The sequence below is a fragment of the Cannabis sativa genome, chromosome 6 (genome assembly GCF_029168945.1).
Source record: "Cannabis sativa cultivar Pink pepper isolate KNU-18-1 chromosome 6, ASM2916894v1, whole genome shotgun sequence".
Taxonomy (NCBI): Eukaryota; Viridiplantae; Streptophyta; class Magnoliopsida; order Rosales; family Cannabaceae; genus Cannabis; species Cannabis sativa.
In genome coordinates, this window is record NC_083606.1 from 5158262 (window position 1) to 5176057 (window position 17796).

Sequence of the window (17796 nt, forward strand, 5' to 3'; positions counted from 1 at the left end):
AGATGAAATAAATCCTTCTACCTAATGTATAAAGTTTTTACCCTTTTTATCTTTATCTTTTCAAAGTTACCTCAATAATAATAATAATAATAATAATAATAATAATAATAATATTGCTCTCCTTGGTAAGCAAAGTTGGAGACTCCTCTGCAATGAAAATAATCTTGTTAGTCAGATATTCAAAGAAAGATATTAGCCTAATGGAACCTACCTTACTGCTGAACTTGGAAGCAACCTGAGCTTCATTTGAAGAAGCATCTTTGAAGCTCAAACTCTCCTCAAATCTGAGTCTCGTTGGTCAATTGGCTCTATTACTGATGTGAATATTTTGCTTGATCTTTGATTACCAGGAAATAATAATGGATACATACAATCTCAGCACCCCTCTCTTGTTGGCCAAAGATATCTTCTCTCGTTACAGATGGTGAAAGGAGTTGGGACCTTTAAATTCTTGCTGATCTCTTTAATGATCGAGACTGTGGCCTTATTCAGCAGTTGCCAATCCATTCCCATGATGAAAGGGACCATATTTACTGGTTTATGCACTGTCAAAATTGGTTATGAATTGTTGCAGCAGCTTAGCGAATCTAACCATCAAGACAATAATTCTGGGTTTTGGAGGGAGCTGTGGCACCTTAAAATTCCTCCAAAAGTTAAAGATTTTCTCTGGAGATGTTGTTCAGAATGTCTCCCTACTAGAGTTCGTTTAAAGCTTAGGCACATGGACATTGATGTAACCTGTACGATGTGCAACCTGCTGCCAGAAACAAGTCTTCACTTATTTGTCGATTGCACATTTCCCAAGATTGTTGGAGGAAATCTTTTGGTGCATCTTGTGCTACTGTGGAAGGGACCTTTGCTGGCTAGTTTGATAAAGCAGTCAACAATGGGCAAAGCGACAATAAGGAAGCTGCTGTGATGCTCTGCTGGAGCATTAGAGAAGCCGTAATGATTTCATCTTTAAAAAATCCCCCTTAACGATTGATAAAGTGGTCTCATTTGCTAAACTCACTTTGGATCAATGGATTTCTGCTCAACACTCACCTTGCAATTTCTCTCCTAACAATCACACTGTCAGAGAGAAAGATGAGCAGTGGACTAAACCAAGTTTAAATACGATCAAAGTTAATGTGGATGGTGCCATCTGCAGTCAATCAAATAGCTATGGATTCAGATGCATTGTTCGAGATCATGAAGGAAATTTTATTGAGGCATTCCAGTCAGCTAAACCAGGTGCTGTTAATCCTGAATTTGCTGAGGCAGTGGGCATTAAAGAGACCCTAAGTTGGATAAAATCTCGTGGGTGGTCAAATATGATGGTGGAAACTGGCTGTGTCAACGTGGTGCATGCTATCAAGAGCAAAGTTCGTATGTATTCTCCATACGGCATTGTAATCCACGAATCAAAACTCATTTTATCATAATTGTTTAATGTTTCACTTCATTTTGTTAAACGATCTGCGAATAAAGTGGCTCACTTCTTAGCTAGGGACTGGGACTCTTATTCTAAAGCTGATTGCATGATTAGTAATGAATATGTTCTTGCTAATTTATTAGTCTTACTTTTGAAGGACCTTTAATTAATGGAAGCTTCTATTTCTGTTCAAAAAAAAAAAAGGTTTTATTTGAAAAAAAAAATAGAAACCTAAATCTAAGGACTTTGGCTATACATAGAAATAAAAGAGAGCTTAACATACAAGCAATTCATTTCACCAGAAAATTGGTCTCTCTCTCTCTCTCTCTCTCTCTCTCTCTCTCTCTCTCTCTCTCTCTCTCTCTCTCTCTCTCTCTCTCTCTCTCTCTCTCTCTCTCTCTCTCTCTCTCTCTCTTCCTCTTATCTTTGCCCAACTCAAAGAAAGAAAATCAACTATTAGCGTTTGAGTATTAGCCCGCACTTGTCAAAGTGATATTCAAGTTATTGAGGAAGGTTGTGCAAAGTTCAAATTTAATCTCAGAGAAAAAAGAACCAAGTTCTACACTTGTTTGAAACCTTGCTATAGAAAAGATTCAAAGATTAGAGTGTTGGAATAGAACGAGACATAATATTTCGCTGCATCCCAATATGAGAAATCTAAACTTTTCTATAATCAACATATATAATTAGAAAATAAGTTCCATCAGAACAATGGTCATATCACAGTGATAGTCTAGCAAGTGAATTGGCTTGTGGATCTCTCTGTCATATTTGGTAGAGATAGCATCTGAAGTAGTGGAATTTTGTGTATTTTCCATTTGAAATATGATGAAATGTGTTTGTAGAAACTGAAGAAGTTGCATTAAAAGGAGCAATAGGCTTTGGAGGTGCAAAGAAATTGTCAATGTTTGTCATGGTGGGGAACGCCTTTTAGGAGATAAAGAGTTTTGTTATGTCATATTTCGAGTATTAATATGGTCACAACATGTGTCACAACACGTGTCACAACACGTGTACAAGAGCTGGAAAATGAAGCAGCTCAGATATTGAAGAATTAAATGCGTTATTTATATTACCTTAAAAAATACTAGTCATGGTTATGAATTGAAATCTTTCTTTACGTGACTAAAGATAAGTCAAAATAATAGTTGTCACTAGTAGACTAACGAGATCAATAACAACCATCTCGGGAACAACAGAGTATAGCAAAAAACAAGACAATGTACTTTATTGGTCGAACAAGACAGTATAAAGGAGTTCAACCTAAAGAGCATAAACGATACAAATTGAGGAGTTTACTTGAAAGCTTATATAAGAATTATTTAAAATTTCATCATGAATGATCAAGTATTAACAATTATTTTTATCGAAATAGTAAAAATCTCACATTTCTAATAGTGGTACCCATTTGTGAAATGTGGCCCAGACCTATCTTAAAATATTTTTTCCACTAGTCGCAATAAATTCGTACTACTAAGATGTGAATATGAAGATTGATTTCACGTTAAATTTTGTTAAAATAGTCCCTTAATTCAAAAACTAAAAATATTTTAGGGTTAATTTTAACAAGTTTTTTTTTTTAATTTTGCACTCGTTAGTATTCACTTAAAAGCTTACATTACACATTTCAAAAAATCGTGAAATTTCACAGGGAGAAAGCCAAGACTGATGTCCATCACTTTTTAAATGGACACTTTGAGAGAAAACTTAGTTCTCAAGCACTAACAATTAGGGGTGTTCACTAAGTATCCGATCCAATCCAATCGGCACGATCCAATCCAATCCAATCCGCAAAATACGGATATCCGCACTTACGCGGATTGGATTGGATTGGATTGAAAAATCTAAAATCCCCACTTGTGCGGATTGGATGTTGTTTGACCTCAAAAAGTAACCGATCCAATTCAATCTGCACTTAATTATATATATTTTTAAAAAATTATAATATATAATATATATTAATTTTCTATTAATATTAAAAAAAAAAAACACAAACTTCTAATTTCTTAATTTTTTTTAAGTAATATATTTAGTTGGTGTATTTTATTTGTTTTATAATAAAAAACACCAAAAAAACTATTCTTATTCACATAGACACATACACATAAATTTAAATATATATACTAATAACTTATTTATTTTAGTAATGAATACATATATATTTTAGTGTAAATTTAAAGATGAGTACATATATGTATATGGTTTTGATTTATATATAAATGGAGATGAAAATAAATTATTATTAGAGATTAAGAAATAATAGTCTTTTTTTTTATTTTTTTTTCTATGAAATATTAAATAATTTATCATAAAAAAAAAAAACAACCGATCCAAAATATATATGATAAATATCATAATTTATCATATATATTTTTTTTTCTATTGGGGATTGGATTGGATTGGATTTAAACTATTATGCGGATCGGATTGGATCCAAAATATGAAATCCGCACTTAGTGCGGATTGGATGTTGTTTGTCCCGAACCTATCTTGGAATATTTTTTCCTACTAGTCACAATAAATTCGTACTACTAAAAACTGAAAAATATTCTTCTTTTTCAAAGTAAATTTTAATAAAATTTTTCATACTCTTACCCTCGTTAATATTTACTTAAAATCTCAGCCTACAAGTCTTTAAAATCATGAAATTTCACAAATAATAATGAGTAATGATTACTCGTCTATTGAGTATTGAGATTATCTTAAAGATAAAAAAAATGGTTAATTAATGGTGAGACTTGAGAGGAGAAAAAGAAGGGACACGACTAAAACACGTTGGTTTGGCTTTACATTTTAACATTGACTTTGATATTAATCACGTGTTATGTGACACTAGCTAATCTATTTTTAATTAATATATTAATCAATCAATCATTCATTTTTTTTTATTTAAGGTAAATACCATTTTAGATTTTGTATTTTTACAAAAGTTATCGATTGAATTTTCTATTTTGTAAAATGATGACAAAATAAATCTTGTATTTTCTAAAATGGTAAAAAGACACTGAACTTAATTTTAGACAATTTTTTTTCTTAATATAACTAACTTGAATATAATTCTTAACACGAACCGATATAAAAAAATATAAACAGTTTGTCATAACACATTTAGATCAAATTATTATTAAATTTTATTTTGACAAAAAAATAATTTAGGATCCTATTTGTAACATTTTAGAAAATACAGAGTTTATTTTGTCATTTAACAAAATAAATGGTCAAATTAATAATTTTTACAAAATACAGGATCCAAAATGGTATTTACCTTTTTTTATAAAATTATTTTACTTTTTATAAAATATTAAAATTTCATAAACATAAATAGATACATAAGCCGTGACAAATATAGTTCTAAAAATTTTATACATTACCCAGTTTATATTTCTATCATTTAGTTGTATTTATAAAAAGTACAATTTGTTTTGTTTTCTGTTCTTAAATTTTAGTTGATTGAAATAATAATTTTTAATTTAGAATAATAATTCATCAAAATTATTTTTTTTTAAGTTTTTTTTTTAAGAAATTTAATTGTTAGAAAATTAATCTTAAAATTTGATTGTTGTAATATATATCATGCAACTAAAATATTAATTTTCGGTTTTATTGAAAACAAATTTAATAAAAATTGTACTTAAAATTGTTTTTATATGATTTGTGAAATATAATAAAAATTATAGTATTAACGTACGTTGACTCATAGAGATATTTTCATGAAATGCACGTTAATTGTTCACTAAAATAATAAAATAGATAAAACATGGAATCCCATAATTGAAAAATGGAAAGAAACAAAAAAGTGTTAAGAGTACTCTAACTCTCAATAATTTTTTTACTTTATTATTTAAAATATTTCATGATAACTCTACTTTTTTCATTTTACCTCATACATCTACATTACATGATCATACATATTAGCTTTTATATATTTCTTGAACATCATTTAAATGATATATATTAAATAATACAAAAATAATAAGGAATGCAAAAATAATAACTTTAAGAAAAAAGAAAGAGAAAACAAATAAAAAATATAAAAAAAGAGTAAATTGCAGCATAAATATCTAATGTTTCAGGTTTTATACACTTAAATACTTTATTTTTATTTTTGGAGGTAAAAAAATACCCTATGTTACAATTCTCTTACACCTGTTATTACCACTTCTGTTAACTCATAAATATGGATATGTGGAGGATCCAGACGCATTACATTTTTTTTTATTTTAAAACATAATATTCTTAATATCGAAAACTAAATTTTAAAATAAAATAAATAAATAAAATGCATATAGGCCCTTCACGTGTCTGTATTTATGAGTTAACGGATGTGGTAGTAACAGATGTAAGAGAATCGTAACATTAGGTATTTTTACCTCCAAAAATAAAGATAAGATATTTAAGTGTATAAAATTTGAAACATTAAGTATTTATGCCGCAATTTACCCTACAAAAATAGTTAAATAGTGTTTAGGTTACTCTCTCTCTCCTTAGCTAAATGTAGCTACAATTTTTTTTGAACCAAGAACTTAGCTATTATAGTTAAATTATACATCATCAATTGGAGTCCCATTTTTACACTTTAGCTATTTTTTTTTTTTTTTTTTTTTTGAGAGGTACGAGTTGTTTACATCCTCTCTTATGAGTGCTCTAAAGTATCCTAGAAAAAAATCTAATGAAAAATAACATAATTTGGAAAATCTACCCAAAAATAATAATAATCATAAAAATATCATTTGGATTTTTTTTTAAATAATAAAAGTAGAAACAAAATATAAATTTATACTCAAAAAAAAAAAAATATATAAATTTATAGATGAGTGGAATTTTTAAAAATATATATTTTTATTTTTATGTTTTATTTACAATTATATAATTTAAATTAGCAAGTTAATTACATAACACAGATTTTATATTGTTCACGACATGAATATTCGATCCAAAAATTAGTAAGTCAATTACATATAAATTTATTAAGAAAAATGCTAATAAACTAGGCGTTCAATTTACATATAATTTTATTATCTAAATTACTAGAAGTAATTCTATATTAGTCACAGTTTAAACAATGCACTCCATAATTTGACTAAGTATAATCTTAAATTAGACTACAAAATTGTTTTGGTTGGGCAACCAAATTACTAATTTCTTAGTAATGTTTATAACTGTATTGCTATTTCTTTTTAAAGAAAAATATATATTAACACAATAAATAATGTTTCCCAATTTACTTATTTTTAGATTAGTGAAATGTTAATAAATTTCAACTCAAGAATTCAAACTAAGTGACATGGTTGCTTGGCTTTGCAAGATTTGAATATTAAGCATAAGTCAAATTAAAAATTAATAACAAATATAACGGTATAAAAACGTAAGTCAAACTAACATACGTAACATAGTTAAAACGTAAATAAAACTAAAATTTAATTACAAAAATAACGGTATAAAATCGTAAGTCAAACCGAAAATTAATAACTTATAATAGTTACAAAGAAAAAACACAAGATTCATGATGTATAAGGATTTAAGAATTCAAATTTGGACATTTCAATTATATTTATTTTGTAATTTGTAATTGTAACTTTAATTGGATTATAAACTAGATATGTATGAACTTACTTCTCTTTTTCAACCTAATGTTAATTTCTATTTCAAAGTACACGTTGGAAGAATTCTTAGCCGTTAGTCATACATTAAATTAAATGAAATAATTTAAACAAATAAAAATAAAAAATCCTAAAGGATAGGATAGAATTTATTTTTCAAAAGTAGATGTGGAAAGTTTTATTTATTTATTTGAAATCACGTGGAAAGTTAATTTGAAAAATAGGATCTTTTTTCAAGGTTTGAAAAATCATCGAGAATAATAGGTTAGAATTTATTTTTGAATAATTTGTGGTATAAATATTTAAATTTAACTCCCGTTATAAATAAATACTTAAATTTAATTTTTAACGGTAATAATACTCAATTTAGTGTTGAGTAAATTACCACGTGTCAATCTTTAATTGGTCAAAGTCGTTAAATTTTTATTTTTTTAAAAAATAATTTAAATATACTAATAAAAACTAACACGTAGATAATGATTTAATATTTAACATGTATATTAGAAATATAATTTAAGTATTATTATCCAAAAATTAAACTTAGATATTTATTTACAATAGAAATTAATTTTAGGTATTTATGTTGCAAATTACTCTATATTTTTCAAGTAAAAATAGAAAGTTAATTAAAAAAAAGTAGGATTTTTTTCATTATTGATGTGCCCTTTATTTTTTAATTTTTATTATTCTTTTTTTATTTTCCGATGTAATATTAATGTGATTTTAAATTTAAATCTAATGCAATTCAAAAAAGAATCCGTTTATTTTCTCTTGTAAGAGTTTCAAAGCTAATATATGAAGAAGAAACTAGATTGTATACCAACTTTATTTTATATGTTTTAATTTTTATTTTTATTTTCATATTTTTTAAAATATATCAACTTTTATAAATGATGTCTCCATTATAGCTCATAAGTTAATATAAATTATGAAAAATATGGATCCACTCAAAAAAAAAATAAGTACATTTTAATAAAATATAATATAAGAGTATTTTTAATTAATAATTATAGAAGAAAAAAAATGCATTCTTCAATTTATCACATATAGATTAATGTCGATCCTGCAATATTTCATCAAGACAACTCGTATGGCTACGATTTAGTGGCGAGAGATCATTTGGGTAAGTTCATTGAGGACAAAAGATGTCACCATGATGGTTTTTACCCTGCTGAGGTGCTATTATTTGGATCAAGAACAAAAACTGGCATAATGTAGAGCTTGAATCTGGCAGTCTGTTATTTGTACAAACAATCAAAAGTAACCAAAAAATGTCTTTCACTTTTGGCTAGGGTGAAAATCGGTCGGTTATAGTCGGGTGTTACAATTTTATAACCGACCGGTCTACGAAAATCGTAACCGACCGTTTAGAAATTATAACCGTATAAAACCGACTGTATGGTTTTTGGTGATTTTTGGCGATTTTATTGCGGTTTTTGTAGTTTTTTGGTTTAACCATTTTTTTATTTCAAAAATCGAAACTGACCGCCATGTCAAAAAAACCAAAACAGAAACCGACTGCCAAATTCGGTGATGACGTGGAACCAAAAATTTGATTACGGTCTGGTCGGTTTCGGTTTATCGATTTTTATGAACACCCCTACTTTTGGCTTGATTATTCAGAATTGTCATTATTTTTTTATCTTCCCTACATGATATAAGATTACGTTTTATTAAGCGATCAACAAATCAAGTTGTTCATGCTATTGCTAGACATGTTCAAATTAGGGGTGTACGTCGGTCGGTTTAGTCGGGTTATAGCATATTTTTATCAACCCAATATAAATATCGGGTTGCAAATATTTAACCATAACCCGCCCAATCAAAAATTAGAGAAAGTTCAACCCGCCCAATGATTTCGTCGGTTTGGTCGGGTTAACCCGTCCAAACCGTTCTTCACTTTTTTTTTATAATTATTATTGTTAGTTTCTACTATTCAAATAATTAGATTTTTTAAAAAATAAAAATATATTATTTATATTTCAAGTTAAAAAATACTATAGTTTAAATTAATTTTAAAAACCTTAATATAAGATAAATATAATTGAGTAAACATAAAATAATTGAATAAAAAAAGTAATAAAATATGGTAGAGATTTTAAACTTTAACTTCAATATCCAAATACAATAAAAACTATTAACTATAAAGTCTAAGTTTTAAGTTAAACACTAAAATGTTTAAACTTTAAATACAAAATAGTTTAACTAATAAATGTAATTTATGTGATATAATATATACACTTTTATAAAAAAAAATATATAAATCGGTTTAATTCGGTTTATTCGGGTTAATTGGGCGGTTTAGAATAATTTGTAAACCACCCAATATATTCATTGGGCGGTTTGGATTTTTATTGTATTATTTCGGGTTATATTTTTTATCGGTTTATTCGGTTTGGTTTGGGCGGTTTATTCGGGTTGGGCGGTTTGTAAATTTTATTGAACACCCCTAGTTCAAATTATCCCTGATAGCATTTTTGGGCAAGATGTCTGGACCAATTTAAAGGCTATCTTGTATTCAGAATGTTTTTAATTCAACGAGGTTGACATTTCATTAATAAAAAAAAAAGTGAATTAGTTCTAAGAAAGTAAGCTAAACAAGTTCAAATTGTATTTGCCAACACAAATATTTTGACACTAATCAAAATCAACAATAATAACAAACAAAGAACACACAAACTTTCATGTGAAATTGAATTAAGTAAATCTGAAATTTTTCTAAGGTTGATTTGTTTTGTTTTGTTGTGTAGTTTTTTTTTTCCCTTTCCAAACAAAAGATGTAAAACTATTAAAAGTCTGTACAAAGAAGTATAACACCTTTAAATATAAACTCTAAAGAAAGACATATATATATATATATTCTCTATAAACTCCTAACAAAAGATATTAAGAGATAAAACTCAAAGGCCACTTCCCAATTTTGCTTTGCTTTGCTTTTCTTTTCTTTATTTCTTAAGAAATGACTTCAAATGAATCTGAGGCATTATTGATTTTTGGTTCAAGTGCTGAAGCAGAAGCAAGACCAATGAGAAGCTTAATGACTTCAGTTGAATCATCAAGATAGTATTTTGCTGTGCTTGGTTTCTGCCCTACTGTGCAGGCAAACACTTCAGCTATGGCTGGTAGTGAGGCGGGGTTCGATGATGATGATCGATAAATCGACTCGAACATGTCCTCATCCGATCGGTCGTCTCCTATGCACAGCACAAAATCTGGTGCCTTTCCTTTGCTTTGTAATGCTGATATGAGGCTTTCAACAGCTCTGCCTTTACTCACACCCTAAATAGTTACAAAATTTCATTAAAGAAACCAAAAAAACAAAAACCAACTTTTATGAGTTTTCCTTAGCAAAATGACCATTAAGAAAATTATGTAAAAATTAAAACGATTCTTAAAAAAAACCCTTTTAACAAAAGCCAACTTTTCCCAGAAGCTAAAAACAAAAATATAATTTAAGGTCTTGTTTGGCTGAGTTTCTACTTTCGCTTATAGTTTCTCAGGAAGCTCTTCTTAAAAAACTACTAAAAATCACTAGCTAAAATGGTGAAGTTTCACAAATTTCTAATTTTCATACATAGATTAGTTATATTATGATCAAATAACAACACATAAAGTACCTATTTTTTGTACCAATGAATAACAGAATTGATTGAAGAGATTATTTACCTGAGGCTTTACTTCAACAATATGTTGACCTCTAGTGACCACAACAGGCTCATTAGCAAGAACACTCTCAAGATGGTCAAGAAGTTCCTTAGCTTGAGATGAGCCAAAACAAGGGTCAGCATCTTGATGATGCCAAACCAAAGCACTTTCTTTTTGTTCTATAAAAGACCCATCTGTTGCCTCAGTATAAAGTTCCATTACTGGTAAACCAATCCTTTTCCAATCAAAATCCACTGCTAAAGAACAAGTTTCCCATGAAGAACCACTATTCCACCTAATCAAAACATTTGACCAAAAAACACATAAGAAGATTTGAAAAGAGAGAAAAAACTAAAATGGTGTCAAATTTGAGTTGTTGTTACCTTGTGAAGTAGCCATGTTCAGCTGAAATGCCCAATTTCTCACATGGTGAAAACCATTCACTAAGTGATTCTCTTCCTCTTCCACTAGCAATAAAGACAACATTTTTAGGATCACCACATAAGTGATTCAATACAGAGATGATTATATCAGAAGGTGCTTTGTTAACTGAAGCTTGTGACTTAATAGTACCATCATAGTCCAATAGTATCAACCTATTAGTTGTGTTTTTATAAGCTGTCATTATATGTTCTAATGAGAGTTTTCTGAAATTTGGTCCCAAAGCCACAACTCTAAATCCTAAACCAAACCCAATTCCCCAACATCTCTTAGAGTAATGATCTTTACAAGCTCTCTCAAGGTCTTGATCAAAACTCTTAGCCCAAAATGCAACATCATGAGAACTAATGTACTTGTAATGCTTCTCATGCCTCAATCTCTTCTCCATTTCCGGCATACAAATCGCCCAATTCAAGGCGTCCGAGACAGCCTCAATGTTCCAAGGATTAACCCGAATAGCGCCACTAAGAGAAGGCGAACAACCGATGAATTCGGACACAATCAAAGCACTCTCCTTAGGCTTATCATTAACACCACCAACAATGCCCATTGCCTTGTCCAAAACAGAGCTCCCCTGTCTACAAACAGTGTACTTATATGGAACCAAATTCATACCATCCCTAACACAATTCACAACACAACACTCAGCAATGGCATAAAAAGCAAACTTTTCCAATGTAGTAACCTGTCTTTTAATGAAAACAATTGGCTTGTAACCATTATTTTCATTACCATACTTTCTGTTAATCTCTTCAGCAATGGAATTTGTTTCATTCTCAACATCTTGAACATCTTTACCTTGACTTCTAGCAGGGTTAGTAATCTGAACCAAAACAACTTTACCTCTTAAGTGAGGATGCTCTTCCAAGAGTTGACCCATAGCAAGAAACTTCAAGCTAATACCTTTGAACAAATCCATGTCATCTACACCCAAAACAACAATCTTTCCATGATATTCTTCTCTCAATTCCTTGACTTTTTCTGCAGTTTCAGAAAGAGACAAAACAGACTGAAGCTGACCCATATGAATACCAACTGGTAAGATCTTAATCCCAACTGTTCTACCATAATATTCCAAACCAATATAACCCCTTTTAGACTGATAATCCAAACCCAACATCCGACTACAACATGACAAGAAATGTCTAGCGTAATCAAACGTGTGAAACCCAATAAGATCACAGTTCAACAAAGCCTGAAGAATCTCATTACGAACAGGTAAAGTTCTGTAGATTTCTGAAGATGGAAAAGGGCTGTGGAGGAAGAAACCGAGTTTGACTCGGTGGAATCGTTTTCTGAGTAAGGTAGGAAGAATCATGAGGTGATAATCATGAACCCAAATGAAATCTTCATCTGGGTTTATCACTTCCATGATTTTATCAGCAAAAGACTTGTTAGCAGAAACATAGGCTCGCCATTGTGACTTGTCGAACCTCGAAGCTCCTTGGCTTGGTGAAATGGGTAACATGTAATGAAACAGAGGCCATAGATAGTGTTTACAGAATCCATGGTAAAACTTGTTATGAATCTCTGGTGACAAGAAAGTTGGGACGCAACGAAAGTTTTCAAGGAGAATTTGGGAAACCTCGTCCTGCTCCGAAACATCGATCTCCACTTCGAGACAACCCACGTAGATTACTTCAACTTGGGGACCGAACCCATCTTTGAGTTGTAGTACGAGGCTGTCTTTATCGAGTTCAAACGACCATTTCGAGGTTTCTGAATTTCTTCTCGCTCGTATCGGTAACTGGTTAGAAACCACGATGCGTCTTTCTTGTACGGCACCGGAGGATGTCGGAGACGAAACCTCGTCGTTTTCGAACTCAGACGACGGCGACGGCGGTGATATTACTCCCGGTAAAGACATGAGCTTTGGGAAACGATTCATTGCCCAGAGATCGTCAATGGAAAGCAAATTCAACTGGTCTAAACGCGATGATCCCGATAACATACTGAAAATAAAAATCAAAACTTTTTTCTTGGGAAATGATAAAATTTCGATTTTGATAATGGGATTTGGATAGTTTCGATCAAAGGTTTGGTCTTTTGGGATTTTTCATATGTGGGTATTGCAGAGGTAAATGAATCTAAGAGTAAGGAAAATCAAGAACGTTGTTGATACACCTTCCATAATAGAGAGAGAAAGTTAGAAAGAAAGAAAGAAAGAAAGATCTTTTTCTCTCTTAACTATAAAAATGTGATTTTTATTTATTATTATTTTTTTAATTTTGAATAAGTAATTGGATAAGAACAAGATGGTACAGATGAAATTTTGAGTTTTTATTTATTATTATTTTTTTAAAAAAAAAATTATGGATAGATATGGTTAGTACGTAAGTGAAAAGTGGATGAATCTAACGGTGGAGATTTAATTGGGTTTTAGATTGTGTTCATTATCGTATACAGTGTGGTCGACTGTAGTGGATAATTGTTGTTCTAACTATATCCGACTTAACATGCTCTTGTTTGATTTTTTAGTACGTTTCTTTTTTATTTATTTATGGAAATATGGTAAATTACAATTTTGGTTTTATGATTTGGAGATTTTTTTTTTCTTTCTTTCTTTTTTTTTTTAATAAAAAAAAAATTGGATTTGAAGATTTATTTTATTACTCTATCTAGTTGGATTTTTTTTAAAAAAAGAAAGAAAAGACAGTCATCAGTAAAAGGAAATTATCAGAATAAAAAGATAATAGAGAAATTATTAATAAATTCCCTTTTATTTGGAAATTAATACCCCATGACTTAAAAAAAATTGGTGATAACTTTTTTTTACAAACTAATTTAATGATGTTATTAAATTGGTAAATACTATTTTGGACCCTGTGTTTTGTAAAAGTTATACATTGGACCCTGTGTTTTGTTAAATGACAAAATAGACCCTGTATTTTCTAAAATAGTAAAAATAGGACTCTGAGCTTAATTTTTGACAACTTTTTTTTTAATACAACCAACTTGAAGACAATGCTTAATACGAATAGATACAAAAAATATAAACAGTTTTGTCATATTACTTTTAGATCTGATTATAATTAAACTTTATTTTGACAAAAAATCAATTCAGGGTCCTATTTGTATTATTTTAGAAAATACAGGGTCCATTTTGTCATTTAACAAAACACAGGATCCAATTGGTAACTTTTGTAAAACAGAGAGGCCAAAATGGTATTTACCCGTTAGAGCAACACTTATACTATATATATATACATAGCACATTAAAAAAAAAATATTTTATTTTATGCTAGTTTTTTTTTTTATGTTATTTGAAAATAATACAATTAAAAATTAAAGAAAAAATATTATTAGTTATTAGGTGAGATTATTATTACGTGTATAGGAAAAAATCACAAATTAATTAATCTAATAATCTTAACTTTAATCAAATAGGGTTCTAGATATATGAACAATAAATAATCACGTAAAAATAAAAAATAATTATTTGAATAAAGAATTCAATATACACAGTTATATATATGAATCCCATTAATCAAAAATAATTATTCAATATATGAACAATAATTTGTCACGCTATATGTTTTCCAATAAAGAAATCCACCTCCTCATAGTCAAAAATAAATAATACATGTAGTACAGATCTTTGTAATAGGATACCTAAACGAAACAAAACTTCAGTTACCATAATCGGAAAAGGTTTAAGTGAACTAAATAATGACTAAGAAGATCTAAATTACAAAATGAAAATAACATGTCTATATGAGTATGATTTTTTTGGTATATGAACATGATTGATCTAAGAGAAAATAGATAAACCTATAAACATATAAATATACTTAATATTAATTTTGACAAAGAAACAATTCAATTATAAACAATTTTAAATATCAGCTTGACAATTTCAACACACTAATTAGTCATTAAATAACCATAATCTATACATCATGATAATTTTATTTTATTTGATATCAAATGATAGAGATTATTAAGGTTTTCAACCATGGAAAACACACTATGATCAAAAAGTAATGCTCATTAATTGTATATTTCAAAGAAACCCAAATTTCCATGAATGTCCCTAATAAAATATAAACAATAAAGTTGTAAATTAAAAAAAAAAAGTAGCAAAATTTCAGTTATTATAAGAAATAAAATACATTGAAGATTTATACAATACTGAAATTTAAATTCTTAGAGGCCATTAGCGAATGGGCGAAACTCGTTAGTTTTCCTAGTAGAACACTTCCTTAATGGTCTGAACACAAAAATTGTAAAAATCAAAATATGAATAAATTAGCATCATCAACAAAAAGAAAATTAAAAGGAAAAGACTTAATAATTACATGACAAATGATTATTAATTGAATTAAAAAGTTAAGATTATTTTTTATCAAATAGGATTTATATATTGAATTATTTTTTATTAATGAGATTAATTAATATATGAACAATAATTTGAATTAACCTTATAATCTTTAACTTTAATCAAGTAGGATTTATAAAAGAGGCATAAATAATCAAATAGGGTTAGAAATGGTAATTAAAGAAAATTTAGAACCCTATTTTTTTTTTATTTAATGAGATTTATTTTATTATATATAAATAAAAAGTGACCCATGAATTTTTCATAAACCATTTTATTTTTAATATAAATGAAAAATTACCCATAAATTTCTCATAAACCAAAAATTCTGTTATATAGGCACACTTTATATAGAATATATATATATATATATATAAATATCGGGAGATCATTTTTTTTAATACAATATTCAATTTATTGTTGAGAACGATATCAATTTTTTACTTTTCTTTTAATTACATAAAGCATTATTTTTTATTAAGAAATTACATTTTTATGTTTATTTTTATAGTTTTACGGTTTTCCATAAAAACAACATGAAAATAACAAGAAAACTACATAAAATTAACATGAAAATAACATCTAAATAACATCAAAATAATAACAAAAATAACATACAAATAACAAAAAATCAACAACAAATTAACAAGAGTATAACAAAAAAAGATCGCATTTTCTGTAAATAAAATCGTAAAATCGTAAAAATGTGTAAAATTCCGTAAAACTGTATTTTTATAATTTTTTTTTGTTATTTTTATGTATTTGTGAAATAATCCCCAAAAAAAAAAATTATGAGAAAAGCTTCCCTATACATATATATATATATATATATATATATATATTGTGAATAAAAAAAAGTTATCTCATTAGTAAATTACTGAATTATTGCAAATAGGTATGTACAAAAATCGATTCAATCCAATTATAATTTACTACTAAATATTGAATATTTAATTATAATCATTTCAGATTAAATGTTATTTTTAAATATCTAATTGGATCGAATTAAATATTAAATGGTATGTCTGAAAATTCAATACATCTAATATCTAATCGAACTCATTAATATTTTTATTTAATTTAGATGAGTTATTAAATTTTATATTATTATACTTAATATATGCATATACAAAAATAAAGATTAAAAGTTTAGTTATTTTTTCTGGATAGGACTGGATACAATCCAATTCTCGATATATATATATACAAAGAATAATTACATAAAATATATTTTTTCTTTTGTAAATTTTTTATATTTTTACAATGTTTTATAAAAACGACAAGAAAATTATATAGAAGTAACTGGAAAATAACACTTAAACAACAACAAAAAAATAACATACAAATAAGAAAAAATCTGTGACAGTCAGTAGTCATGTGATCCGTAAGGGAAAATATCGGGTAAGATGTGCAATCCTACATCACCTGGGGAATGTCAAGTGTGATGATTCTGAGACTGTGTAGGTATTGGACTTGAAGAGATCTTAAATGGATTGATTGATATTACATATATCAACAAGGTGAATCTTGTTTTTCGATAGCCCGTCACGAAAGAACTCCACGGTTAAGCGTGCTTGACTTGGGATAATTTTAAGATGGGTGATCTCTTAGAAAATTTTTCCAAGTACAGCTTGAAGCGGAGACATTACAAAATCAACAATAAATTAACAAGAGTATAACATAAAATTAAAATATCATATTTCTATAAATAAAATCATAAAAATATTTAAATTTCGTACACCAGTATTTTTGTAATTTTTGCATATTTGTGAAATAATCTCATATAAAAAAATTGGATGGGTCCAATTTGATCAAAAAAATACTATGTCTAAAATATTAGATAAATCTAAATCAATGTAAAATAGATATACTTGATATACAGTCAATGGATAGAATAGATCAAGTCCAATATCTAATGGATATTAGATTGATCATATAACTAAAATTAATTGAATTAGATTGGATATATATAATTTAATGGGATCTGTATATGTTTAAAAATATTAAATGTCCCCAATTCTAATAATTGATAATTTTAAGAGTAAATCTATTATAATACACTCTTTTAAAAGGCATTTATATTTAAGTAATTTGCGATCTAAATACTTAAGTTTTATGCTGAGTAGCAGATAAATACCTAAGTCTTATTTTTGGCAGTAAAAATACCTTCCGTTACTAGTGTGAAACTTTCGTAGGTACCTGGCCGTTATGTGTCAGGTTAGTGTCCACGTGTCACTATGTGATTAGTCTAGATCATTTAATTTTTATTTTTTATTTATAAATCAAATTAAAATATTAAAAATAAAACAAAAAATAATTTAAAATCAAAATAAAATAATAATTATTTAATATTCATATTTTCATTAAATTAAAATAAA

At 28.0% G+C, this 17796-nt stretch overlaps 1 protein-coding gene across 1 annotated transcript; it reads right to left on the minus strand.

The window, feature by feature from the left end:
• Positions 1–9676: 9676 nt before the first annotated feature.
• Positions 9677–13319, minus strand: LOC115724944 (probable alpha,alpha-trehalose-phosphate synthase [UDP-forming] 11). The gene is made up of 3 exons (XM_030654323.2): positions 11043–13319; positions 10681–10954; positions 9677–10293 (listed from the first exon to the last, which is right to left on the minus strand). Exons 1-3 carry the CDS (start codon positions 13049–13051, stop codon positions 9967–9969), a joined length of 2610 nt encoding a protein of 869 aa, XP_030510183.2. The 5' UTR covers positions 13052–13319; the 3' UTR covers positions 9677–9966.
• Between the last annotated feature and the right edge of the window lie 4477 nt (positions 13320–17796).